The sequence below is a fragment of the Setaria viridis genome, chromosome 7, assembly GCF_005286985.2.
Source record: "Setaria viridis chromosome 7, Setaria_viridis_v4.0, whole genome shotgun sequence".
Taxonomy (NCBI): Eukaryota; Viridiplantae; Streptophyta; class Magnoliopsida; order Poales; family Poaceae; genus Setaria; species Setaria viridis.
In genome coordinates, this window is record NC_048269.2 from 29,051,157 (window position 1) to 29,064,286 (window position 13,130).

The 13,130-nt window shown below is 44.5% G+C and overlaps 1 protein-coding gene across 1 annotated transcript; it reads left to right on the top strand.

The window, feature by feature from the left end:
• Positions 1-54: 54 nt before the first annotated feature.
• On the top strand, positions 55-9,163 carry LOC117864204 (uncharacterized). Its single transcript, XM_034748227.2, has 9 exons — positions 55-251; positions 1,265-1,364; positions 1,984-6,462; positions 6,592-6,816; positions 6,908-7,066; positions 7,423-7,581; positions 7,836-7,994; positions 8,232-8,378; positions 8,466-9,163. The coding sequence occupies exons 2-9, from the start codon at positions 1,293-1,295 to the stop codon at positions 8,682-8,684; spliced, it is 5,619 nt and encodes a 1,872-aa protein (XP_034604118.1). The 5' UTR covers positions 55-251; positions 1,265-1,292; the 3' UTR covers positions 8,685-9,163.
• The last annotated feature ends 3,967 nt before the right edge of the window (positions 9,164-13,130 follow it).

Genomic DNA, 13,130 nt, shown 5'->3' on the forward strand with positions numbered 1-13,130 from the left:
ACGTATCCAGCCGCATACATACCGCGCACCCACCCACATATAAACCCTCCCACGAAGAAAAAACCCCTGACAAAATAAAAAAGATTCTCTCCCTCCTTCTCTCTCTCCACCCCTCTCTCTCTCGATTTCTTGGGGGGATTGCCGGGTTGGTTCTGGTTTCTGCTCGCTGCTTGCTTTGCAACCGCCGAGAGGGAGGAAGGAAAACGGAGAAGCAAGAAGGATCGCGCCGCCGGGACCTCCTCCAATCCAAGGTGACCTTTCCGTTTCTTCTTCTGATAAGAAAGCTTCCTTTTTGTTTCAAGAAGAGGGTCGGAAATTCTCGATTTTCAGTTCATTTTTTTAGTCCGATTGCGTCTTCGTTAGCGATTCTCCATCGAGGGCCCAGTGGTTTAGTTCTGAGGTCCTGGCTTTGCTTGTTGTTACTGCCATTTTGATCTGATTTCGTTTGGTTTTGGAGCTGCCATGCCACCTTGTTGGGTACTTGGCCTTCCCTGGTTCGTGCTAGCAGAGCAGGAACTCATCGGAGTATTGCTGTTCTCCTCTTCGTTTGCCTCTTGCCTCCCTGCTTGCTTTCCTTTTCCGCTGTTCCGATCGGCGATCTTCCGGCCGGCGGGGGTGGCGGCGGCGGCGGCAGGGACCGGTGGTTATTTGCTCGTCTCGATCGGATCGCTGCTTTTGACTTTGCAGGCGCTGCAAGATGGCATGTCTCTGCTCGTGGTAGGCCGCGATCGGTCGTGGGGGGAGTTGGTGAGCGCGGGCCGTCGTCTTTGTCTTTTGGCTTTGCTTTTGTCCTGGCGGGTTGCTGAGTTGTGTTTTGCTATCGATCCTTGCGTTTGGTAGCTACAATCTTGTTCTTCAAGGGCCAGTGAGCTCGGATCAAATCCAAGTTTCGGTTTTTCCTTTTTGATCGAGCGCATCTTGTGCCATCTGCATGCGATCTTCTCAACTCGCTCCGTGGGGACCTTTGCATGATTGCGATTCAATTGATTTCCGATCGACTTTCGTGTAGTTGGTAAGGTTTTGGTGGAAGAATGAATCAGCTAATTCTTTCTTAGTAACAGAATGTTCTCTTTTTTCTTTACTGTAGACATTGGATTCTAGCTGCTACCTTTTTCCCAGTATCCTTCATCATCAAGCCTGTAAAAGAGGCCCGTTTTTTAATGCCGTTGGACTTTCAGTGTCTGCTTTGAATTGCAGCCTTGCCTGTTCTTATCTATGATTCGATTCAGGTATTGATGCTAGTGATGCTTCCTGTAATCTGCAGGGACGGATAGCTAAAGTAGTTGTGCAATATGGAAGTCGAACAGGGGGGCAACGTAAGTGCTCCAGAGACGACTGATCCTAAGGTGCCTGATAAGACGCCGGTAAGGAAACATATCCCTGTTGACGAGTAATGACATCATGCTGTCCACTACTAATGCCATTTAGCAACAAAAGTCTTGTTTCCGGTTTCCTTGTGATGCTTTTATTGATGTCCGTTGCAATAGCATGTTTGTCGTATCTAATTGAGTAAAATTTAGCTTCTAGTACATTTATACACACATTTCCCGGAGGCACAAACTTAGTTCTTTCCATATTGGTGTTTGTCACGTTAAGTTCCTTGCTCTGATATTCACCTCTCCGGTATCCTTGTTCTATTTGATTCTGTATATACATAATATGAAATCTGACTGCACTGTGTATTGAACATTTTTCAATGCAGTTTTCAGGATTGGTTTGGTGAGGTTATATTAGAAAGTCAAATGCAGTTTCAGTTTCAGGCCGTAAATATTTGCACCTGTTGCATTAGTAGGGTTATAAAAGGGCATAGAGATTACAAAAAAACAAGCAAAGCGAAAACTTTGGGTTGAGATTAGTGAAGCTTGGTACACTGTTACTATTGAATTTTTCTCGAATGTTACTATCCAATTTGTGGTGTTCCTTTTCTTTTAAAAACTGAAGCTCCAAACAGATCACTGAACTTTTACAATGCCACATTCACAGGCACAAGGTGGTGAAAAAGAAAACCTACTGAATGGTAACTCAAATCTGCAAGTGAAGGAAGCACACAATGATGAAGATGATGGAACAGGATCTGATGGGTTCGAGCTGATAGATGTGAAGGAAAACTTTGGTTCAGCAAAAATGGAGGAAGAAACAGCAGCTCCAAGTACAAGGGTTGACACACCTGTTACAAAGGAAAGTGATACACAGGAAGAAAAAACGGCAGCCCATGAAGAACAATCAGTTGCAGCAAACACGAGACATCTAGATTCCTCCATGTTGAACCAACAAACAGAACAATTGGGTGAGCTGACTAGGCGTATTGAAGAGCTTGAATCTGAAAAGGACAAACTGGTAAAGGACTTGACAGAAGCAGAAAATAAGCAAAGCCAGCACTACAGTTCTCTACAAGAAGCTCAAAGCTCTCTTGCTGTGAAAGATAAGGATCTGGCTGAAGCAACAGAGTCACTGAAGGAGCTTGCTTCTGAGCTTGAAAGCTCGAAAAGGAGGATTCAAGAAATTGAAGCTGAATTGGATTCATCAGCTGATAAGCTCCACAAACTTGAAGAGCTGAAGGATGAAAGAAGCTTGCATGCTGCACAGGAGGCAAAGAGGGCCTCAGAACTTGATAAGATGCTGGAACTGGCTCAGACAAACATGAAAGAAATGGAAAAACATATTAGCAGTCTTCAGGAGGAGATAAAGGAACATCAAGATAAGGCCACAGATCATCAGCAAATAGAAGAATCACTGAGAAGCACAATCTCAGAACTCAAGGTAGTACAAGAGGCACTGGAGCTGTCAAAGTCGCAAGTGGCTGATTTGGAAGACAAGCTTGCCTCTCAGGATGCTGACATCAGTAAACTAACTGAAGAGTTGAATCACCATTGTTCGTCTGAAGAGTCTCTTAAAGAGAAGACTCTTAAACTAGAGAATGAACTTACTACAACACATGAAGAACTACAAGCGAAGCTTTTGAGTTTGCAGGAATTGGAGGCAAAACTTGATGAACAGGCAAAAGACAGACAGACAAGTGAAGCTGCACTAGAGAAGCAAAATGAGCAGATAGTCATCTTGCAGGCTGGGCTCGAAAATTTGAAGAATGAAAACGAAACTCTCCAAGGGTCTCTTGTTGATCTTAACTCAAAACTTTCAGAAAAAGACTCCATGCTGGATCAGGCTGACGATGAGCTTTCTAGAGCACAGTTGGCCCTCTCAGAAGCACTGTCACAAAAACAAGAATTGGAGCTGAATCTGAATTCTCTCAGTGAGCAGCATGGTGAGTCCAAAGCGTTTGGAGAAAATGCAAACCAGAAGATTCTCGAGCTTGAAGCACAAATCCAGGCAATGCATGCAGCTGAAGAGGCACTCAAGTCACAGCTAAAAGAAGCTGACGCAAGTGTGCAAGCTGCTGAGAAGAAAGGTTCAGACCTTGAGCAACAACTCAATGAGATTGAAAATAAATTGGTTGCATCAAGTGAAGAAATAGAGCTGCTTAAAGAGCGTATTCAACAAGAAGCGGCTGTATCAGCAGAAAAAGGAATGCAGCTTGAAGAAGCAGCGGCCAGTGTAGAGGGATTCAAAGAAAAAATCAACGAGTTACAGTTGTCCCTAGATTCCTCAGTATCTAAAAATCAGCTACTTGAACAAGAAGTCAAGGAGCTGACCGATAAATGCTCAGAGCATCAAGAACAAGCTCATTCAGTTCGGCAAAGAAGCCTTGAGCTGGAAGATTTGCTTCACACATCAAAGACTGATGCTGAAGGTGCATACTCCCGGACACAGGAGCTGGAGCAGGAGCTGAATAGCACACATGAAAAGCTCAAGGGGGTTGAAGAAGAACTTGAACAATACAGAAGCAAGGCTTCACAACTTTCCGATGATCTAGAAGCTTATCAGACAAAAGCAGCTAGTCTTGAAGCTGTGGTGGAAGCAGCAAGCGAGAAAGAGAAGGAGCTTATGGAGTCATTGACCCAAATAACTGAAGAAAAGAAGAAAATTGAAGAACTAATGGCAGAGTATGAAGCTAAACTTCAAGAAAACTTGAAGGAAAAGCAATCTTTTGAAGAGAGTTTGCAGAGCCAAGAATCAAAGGTGCTGGATCTACAACAAGAGCTGGTGAAATTGAGAGAAGAAAAGGAACACCATGATAACACCATAGCTGATCTGAGCCTGCAACTCTCCACTAAGAATGACATGTACAGTCAACTGGAGTCCCAGTTAAACGAGGCCAGTGATGATCATAGCAAAACAAGATCACTTCTCTCAGAAGCACAATCGCACAAAGAAGAACTGGAGCTAAATCTACGATCCCTTAATGACCTGCACACTGCATCCAAAACAGCTGCCGAGACCACAATGCAGAGGGTTTCAGAGCTTGAAGCTCAAATTCAGGAATTAACTGCTTCAGAACAGAGTCTGAAGCTGCAGCTTAGCGAGTTAGAGTCAAAGTTAGCATCTTCTGAGAAGACTGGCATAGATCTTGATGAAGAGCTTAAAGCTGCTACAACAGAATGCAGTAATTACCGTGTGAAGATTGATGAGCTTTTTGGGGAGCTTGAAGCCTACAAGGAGAAATCAACTAAACTCGAGACTTCATTAGCAGAAGCAAAGCAAACGGAGGCTGAGTTGTCAGAGAAGTTGGCTCAAGTTAACGAAGAAAAGGAAACGTTTGAAGAGCTGTCAAAGAAAACAACCATAAAGCATTTGGAAGCAGAGAAGCAGGTCCAAACTTTACAGGATGAATTAGAATCTGCCCGTGGTAAAATGGAAGAGGTGGAAAATGAACTGCAGTCTCTGGGTTTTAGAGAAAGCTCAGTGCTTGAGAAGCTTAAATCTGCAGAAGAGCAGCTGGAGCACAAAGGGAGGGCACTGGAACATGCAACTTCCAAGAAAATAGACTTGGAAGCTCTGTATCAGTCTTTACTTGAAGATACAGAGATGAAGCTCCAACAATCAGCAGACAACCTAGCTCAGAAGGACATAGAGTGCCAGCAACTCTCTGAAAAGCTGAAGTTAGCTGAGGAACAAGCAACATCTTATCAATCAAGAGCAACTGCAGCCACTGAAGAGGTGGAATCCATGAAGGTGGAGCTCGAAGCCTTTGAATCAGAGATTTCTACTCATGATGCCACCATTGAAGAACTCAAGACCAAGGTCTCCGATGCTGAGTCAAAGGCGGAACAGGCATTAGCTGAGCTTGCAATGCTGAGTGGAACAAATCAGGCCCTGAAAGAGGAACTTGATGCTAAGCTGGCATTGCTTCACGAAGTTCAGGAACAGCTTAATTCTACTCAGGCTGAAAAGGAAGAAGTTGCTGCGAAGCTAGCTGAGCATGAAAGGACAGTAGAACATTTGACTGAGGTGCACAGTAGAGGCATAGAGCTCCACTCTGCAGCTGAATCAAGGAATGCAGAGATAGAAGCTCAACTGCGTGATGCTCTTGGGGCAGCAGAACAGAAAGAGGCTGAGGCGAAAAACTTGAATGAAAAACTGGTTGCCCTCGAGTCTGAGATCGAAAGTTTGACACATGTAAATGAAGCCTTGAAACAAGAGATCAATGCTAAGCTGGTCATGGTTGATGAGCTTCAGGAGAAGTGTAGTTCTATAAATTCCGAGAAAGAAGAGGTTGCAGAGAAGTTGGCTTCTCATGAAAGAAAACTAGAACATTTGATAGAAGAGCATTCAAGAGGCTTGGAGCTCCAATCTGTAGCTGAATCGAGGAATGCAGAAATTGAGAGTCAACTGCGTGAAGTTCTTGAAAAGGTAGCACAGAAAGAAGATGAAGTTACAGAGTTGACGGAGAAGCTGGCTTTGCTCGAAGCTGAGAATGAAAAGCTGGCTGTTGCGAACAAGGCATTAAAAGAGGAAGTGGATACCAAGCTGGCCATGTTTGATGAGCTACAGGAACGATTTAGCTCTACTCATGCTGAGAAGGAAGAAGCTGCAGAGAAGCTAGCTGTTCATGAGAGGACAATCTCACACCTCACGGAGGTGCACTCAAGGAGCTTGGAGCTCCATTCTGCAGCTGAATCAAAGAATGAAGAAATTGAAGCTCGGCTCCATGAAGCTCTTGAGACGATAGCACAGAAAGAAGGTGAAATTAAAGAATTGAGTAAGAAGCTGGACGCCCTTGAAATTGAGTTGGGATATTACGAGGAGCAGGCAACTGTAGCTGTTGCCGCTGAAGAAAACCATAAGGTTCAATTTGATGGAGCTTCACAGAAGATAAAGATCCTGGAGGAACAACTTGAGGAGACACAAAGCAAGGTTGAGCATTTCCTTGTGGAGAAGGAAAGCTTGGCTCAAGCAAATAGTAGTTTGAATGGGGAGTTAGAAGTACATCAGAACAAGTTGAACGAATTACAACTTGCACTTGCTGCTGCAGTAGCAGAAAAGGAGGGGGCATCTGAAGAGATTCATTCACTGCGTAAAACGCTAGATGGAATGATCGAGCGCAAAGCAGAATTAGAAATCCAGGTAGCCAAATGACTGTCATTAATTGTTACTTTGCTTAATTTTGTGGCTTCAATAGATGTTCTTGTACCATTACAGAGCAGTAGAAAAGAAAGCTTGTTTTATAGTTTGCTAAAGTAGAACATTTTTCAGGTATCTTCTACCATGGAAGAGCTCGAAGAACTGAAGAGCAAATACCAAAATACACTGGAAGAGAAGCAGACGTTGAACGATAAATATGAAACTACAAAGAAAGACCTTGAGGAAGCAATAGCCAATTTGGAGGAGAAAATGAATGTAGACAAGTCAGAAAAAGAATCGCACATATCAAAGCTGGAGCGACAGATTACATTATCAGAGACAAAATACATGGAGGAGGTATGTGTCCCTGTTTATCTCTCTCCAGATTATTTGGGGGTTTGACCTGGAAATGCTATCTCATCTGTATAATGTATTCAACATTTTTCAGATAGAGACCATGCAGGTGGAAACAACTGAAAAGGATGAAGCACTAACAGCCAAGATGCAGGAACATGCAAACTTACAGCATGAGAAAGATGAGTTGGAACAACAGTTGCTGGAAATTAGAAAGGAACTGGATGGTGCCTACCATACCATAGCAAATCAGGTAAAACTGGTGGTACTAAAAACCAATTCAAATGTGATATAATTGCTCTTATTTTCAAGCCTTATTGCTAAGTAAATTAGGGGTTGCCAAATATATCACTTCCTACTTGTTTAGAGACGAAACTTGTGTGTCTTGGGTTTGCTTCTATATATCTCTTACAGTTACTGAGAAATCGTAAATTGTTAAACCTGTCTCAGTTTAATCTAAAATGGAAACAAAGGGGCTTGCGTTGTGCTCAACTGTTTTGACATGACTGAAGTTGTTAACTCAAGGGGCCAATAATATTTAAACGCTGACATTCTCTCTTCCAAAATTCTGTGAGCCAATCTTGACATCGAAAATGTTTGTTTTTGCAGGAAGAACAAGCTTCAGTGAGAGAGATAAAGTGGGATGCGTATAGGAAGTATTCAGAGGACCAACTGGAAGCTGAACAGCAGCGTGCTTCGGAGCTTGAACTGCAAGTATCAGCTCTTAAACAACAGCTCCAAGAAGCTGAGATCCATTACAAGCAAAAGGTGGGGTTCTCTGAGTTTTCATTTTATGCTACGTGCTGATTTCAGCTTACGGTTCCATAATTTCAGCTTTCAGTCTTTTGTACCTCAGTTTTAAATTAGCTGTGACTAAAGATTCTGAGGAAAATAGACATTTTTTTTGGCAACTAGATGACAATATTAAAAGCTATATTCTATTACATGATGTTTTACTAGGATAATTTAGTATCTCCTATATCAGTGGACTCTTTATAAGTGGATAATTTTTCTTTCGACAGGAGGAACAAGTTTCTTCAAGGGCGGTTCAATGGGAAGCGGATAAAAATCATTCACTGGATGAGCTGGAAGCTCAACGTCAGTACGCCAACGACTTGGAGAAACAAATCGAAGCTCTTGCACAGAAGTTACAGTCAGCCGACGCGCACTACAAGCAGAAGGTAAACATTATCCTTGCAGCATTATCCCATTGTAAAGAGACCATCATCTTACATGAGGTCAGCAAATATTATAATACCATGATGAAGCTTTGCAATTTTGTAGTACCCATACTTATAGGTTTTGGCTAATACAGGACATCCTTTTACTATTGAAACTTACCGACTTGCTGAAATAGCATGGTGCATTTGCTAGCTTGCAACATTTTTCTCTTGCATTGAATCGTCTGAGCTTTCCAGGTCACAGAAGAGAGGGATAAACTTGCTGAGATTACCACAGAGTTCAATAAGTTGACACAAAAAGTAGGCAAGAGCGTTGAACTGGAGAAGAAGGTGCAGGACCTTGAGCAGAAGCTGCAGGTAGCTTACTCTAAATCTGAGGAACAGGTAAGCAGAGACGTGCCGATGAAATCTCTTGGTTACCTTATATCTGATCATTTGTTATTGGCAACTAATCACATAATCCCTTTGCAGGCAAAGGGTGCTGTGCAGTTGAGATCCCGAGAGTTCACCTTGGATTCATCAACAATTTCGAGCAAACAAAATGACAAATCTCAGGGTGCTGACACGGCCTCACCAAACCCAATCCAGCAAGAAGTGCAAGAACCTTCTGGCATCATGGCATTCAAGTTCATCCTGGGAGTTGCCCTGCTCTCCATACTCATTGGCGTGTTTCTCGGGAAGCGGTACTAGTGCTCAGTTTGTGATTCTGGAAGTCTGTTGATGCCCATGGGAAATCCCACTGCGAGTATTGCTTTCAGTGTTAAACTCGGTTACTAATTCGTAGCTGAAAGTGCTTATAGTCAGGCAAAAGTTTGAAAGAATTGGTGGCCTTGGTCTTGGTGGGAATCGATCGACGACTTTTAGGGAGGAGTCGGAGATCTTGGAAGTCTTTTTTTTAATTATTTTCTCCTGTTGTTGAGTTTTGCCTTAATTTTCATTTTTTGGGTAAGGGGGCTAGGAATTTGATTTTTGTTCATTCCTACCCTTCGCATGCAAAAGGCCAACTGCGTGCAACTGGTTTTGCCGTCAGCAAGTTTTTCATGTAAATTTCTTCTCTGTAAAGATCAGAAGTGCATGGATTCAAAACACATGAAGCCTATACCGTGCTCATATGGAGGGTGTAAGTTTTGTTATAATGTACAAATTCAACCAGTTCAGGGCTTCTGTTATACACCTGAGTTGCTTGAGCGAGAAATATTACATTTTAAGATTAGAAGGTTTCTTGGCATTGCGTGGAATTTGCTGAGGGAGGATGCCGGCAATGGGCATGTTCGCTTCAGCTTATTCAAACGGCTTATCAGCCACCAAACAGTGTTTTCCTCTCACAACAAATCAGCCGTTTCAGCTTTTCAGCCGACCCGTAGGTGTCTCCGCGGATTGTACTAGCCTGTCCCGGACTCCCGGCAGAGGTCGTCGACTCGTCGTTGTACCAGGTATTGGCGGCGCTGATGCACGGGTGGCCCTCGCCATTGACGACGCCGAGCCTCCTCACTGCGGCGGGACGGACGTCGATATCCTGGGGAACACCATCGTGGGCGCGCGGCGGGACTCGGGCGTCGTGAAGAAGCCCGCCGTCGTCGACTACATGTACGGCTTCATGAGGAGGATGTTACAGGAGCTCGGTGGCTATGGCACCGCCGCCGGTCCGCGCCTGGGGCATGCGCAGCATACGTTCCGCCTCCTTCGGAACGCACCAATTCCATGCGTGCGACTTGTTGGCCGCGCCGGTCGTCCTCCGGCGCCGCCTCGTCCAACGCTCCGACGCACGGCGGGCGGGCTGGCAGAGGTCAGATGGCGGGGGACACGGCGGAGGGTTCGGCGGCGGAGCATGGAGGAGCGCGATGATGGTCGGGGCAAGCGGGCAACCCGCGTGCAGCACGGCTAGCGGATCTCCGGCAAATCGACGTCGCCTGCGGGCCTCGACGGCGGTCGGCGGACGGGGCCACGAGCCCACGAGAGATACAGAGCAGAGTGTAGCAGGTACAAAATCCGAATTAAGTTAGGGGGTTTAGTGAAAGTGTTTGGGGGTTATTTGTAAATAATAGGATCACCATTATTAGTCGCGATCCAAATTAGGAGTTTTTGAAAATAGTAGGGGTTCATATGTAAATAGTTGGATCGCCACTGTTAATCACGATCCAGTTTAGGGGTTTTTTTTACAGTACTCAGGGGTCTTGTTGTAAATATTTTTATCGCGCGATCCATTTCGGGGGGTTTTCTGGAAACTACGCCCGCCCTCCTCCGCCGCCGCGGCCGGCGTCGATGGCGAGCCGCCCGTCGGCCGGGGCTTCTGCCGAACCTTGAATGAAATCTTTCACTAGCCGCTGCGCCTTGTTCGCCGCCTCCTCCCCACTGGGTCAATTTCGCCGTCGATCCGGTTTCTCATCATCTCTTCCATCGATTTCTTCTTCACGAATTTTTTGTTTCAACAGCGGCGCAACGGACGGAGGAGTGGTAGGGCTCGGTGCCTCGGCAATCGGTAGTCGGTGTCTCCGTGCCGTCGTTCCTTGGCTGCTTTGGGCGTTGCCGCGTTGGCCATCGGACGGTAATACGATACCGTCCGATGCCCAGTCGCAGCGCGCATGCGGAATTTGGCGGCCGACGATGGTTTCTGCCATTCTGGAACTCGGCGATGCCGTGATCGGCGTTCGGGACACCGGCCCACGCAGCGGCGGGGTGGCAGGCGGCTGCGATCCAGCCTGGAAGATGCAGACTCAATGTAACAAAAGCTGAAGAAATCACACATTTTCCTGAAATGGTACAAAGGCCTGCAATATGTTTTTCTAGAATACGCATGAGAGTTGCGTATCATTTAATTAAGATAAAGATAAATATAACGTTTGTACAACGCGGGTCATTAACCGGGCTCTCGCACACGGTAAGGGATTTAGACAGTGTGATTACATAGCTTAATAAAAAAAACTCCTTCTAGAGATTAAGGCCTAGAGTTTGCGACGGTAGCTAACAATCAGGGGGCTTCCAGCCGAAAGCTTCAAGGTTTCGTGCACCACTTTGAACCCAGAGCGACGCCTCATCGACGATGAGCGGTAGGAGCTGTTGCGGTGTCCTAGCAGTGTCAGTCGCAAAGGCTCGGCCGTTCCGTTCTTTCCATAGCCTCCAGCACACCAGCATGACTGTGGAATCCAGGCCTCTGGCTTTGGCATTGATCATTGTTCCACGGATAGACAGCCACCAGTCAATCAAGGTAGAATTTGGAGTGAGGCCCGGGAACTGATTGTCGGTCATTTGCCCAACCTGAAGCCACACCTGGCGGGAGTAGTCACACTGGCCGAACAGGTGATCCACCGTTTCAGCTTTTTGTCCACAGAGGTTGCACTCGACAATATTCTGCAAGCCGTGTTGTTTGCGCCTCGCGGTGGTCCAAATCCTACCCTTAACCGCGAGACAGATGAAGAACTTGACTTTCAAAGGTGCCCAAGCGCGCCACACTATCATGTAGATCGGCGAATCAGTGGATCCACGGGAGAACATGTTATATGCCGATCGAGCAGAGTATACCCCGCAGGCCTCCCAACGCCATGAGACGACATCCTCAACGCCGGTCTGCAAATGGACAGTGGTAATTGTATGCCAAAGCTGGACATACTGCCTAATGCTGTTGACTGTAGCTCGTCCGGTAATATCACGAATCCACGATTTCTCTGTCAGGCCTGCAATATATTGTTAGCAATAAGAAATTAAGAAGCATAATAATAATTCTTTATTCATGTTCACGTGTTCTTCTCAGCTACTCTAAGGCATGGCATGACATGGCACAATCTTCCAAATTAAACTTTGACCATTCATTTATCTTATATTATATTATTTATAGTTATAAATTTATAATTATTGGAGAGTACATTTGATTGCAAATCCAACTATGTCAAATTTACATTACAAAATAAAAATATATTAACTAAATTATTGGTCAAAGATGGTAAACTTTAAATCTTGATATGTGTGTGCGCCTCGTAAATAGGAACGGAGGGAGTACTCCTGTGTAAGTTTGTCGAGCTCGCAGAAACTGTGGCGCGGCTGTTGCCGCGCCTACTTGAGATGGCCAATGCATTTTGGTCATTTTGAACCTTTTGCTTGATAATGATTGATAGAAGATTTTGGTCATTTTGAACCTTTTGCTTGATAATGATTGATAGAAGGTAACGAGAGGTTTTGGAAATGGTACTTAGCAAGAGACAAAATATAAGCACCAAGAAAGCTTAGTAGGAGAACATACTACTGTTTAGGTTGTTTCTACATTTCTGTTTCTGAAATATTGATGATATTATCATCATGCACTTCAAGTAAACTTTGGAGGCTAAATGCAAGCACATATTGTGGTCCTGTCCCCAAAATGTTTACGTATATTATGCAAGAGCCAAATGGCAATCATATCCGGCAGGCTTTGCTGTGGCGATGGATCAAGGCGGCTGGAGATGGGAATGAAGAGCACTAAGCATGATTGATTCAGGTATTCAGTCAAACAGCCTTTTTGACTGTATATTATGGAATGAGCTGTCAATGGAACAAATAAGATTGCAGTTTAGTTCACACAGTTTCTACCAGAGGATATTGAGATGCTTGTTCTTTGTGTTTTGATTATACATACTTCGAAGTAATGATGTAGCAGACTCAAAAAATTGCACAGTGGGTGGGCATATCATTGAGTTCTAATTTTCAACAGCCATTGCCAAAAATAGCAAACAAGTTTTATCGTTTTCAGGGAAAATATAAGATTACAATCACATTTGACTTGATTATATATTGTCAATGGAAGATGGTACTTGTGCAGAGGCGGGGTGTCCTAAGCTTCAGCTGGTGGTGCTTACCTTGGGCTAAGAAACTTATGGTAGACATACGTCACAAACACATATGGTTAACTACATAAGAAGTAACATCTGCTTCAAAAGTTAAATTTATGTATTAGCACTGCCTTTTTCTTCATCTCATTTCTACTTCTACTGCTTTATTTGGATGTCTGTGTGACCCACGTCATATAATACATAGGAAAGGACAGTAGCCTGAATTTCCCTTCTTCCTATTTTCTTCTTTCATCAGGTAGATCTCATTGTCAGCTGCATATATGGCCACTTTCATAATTTCATTCTTGTTTCTGCAGAAACATGGCTATTTGGTCAG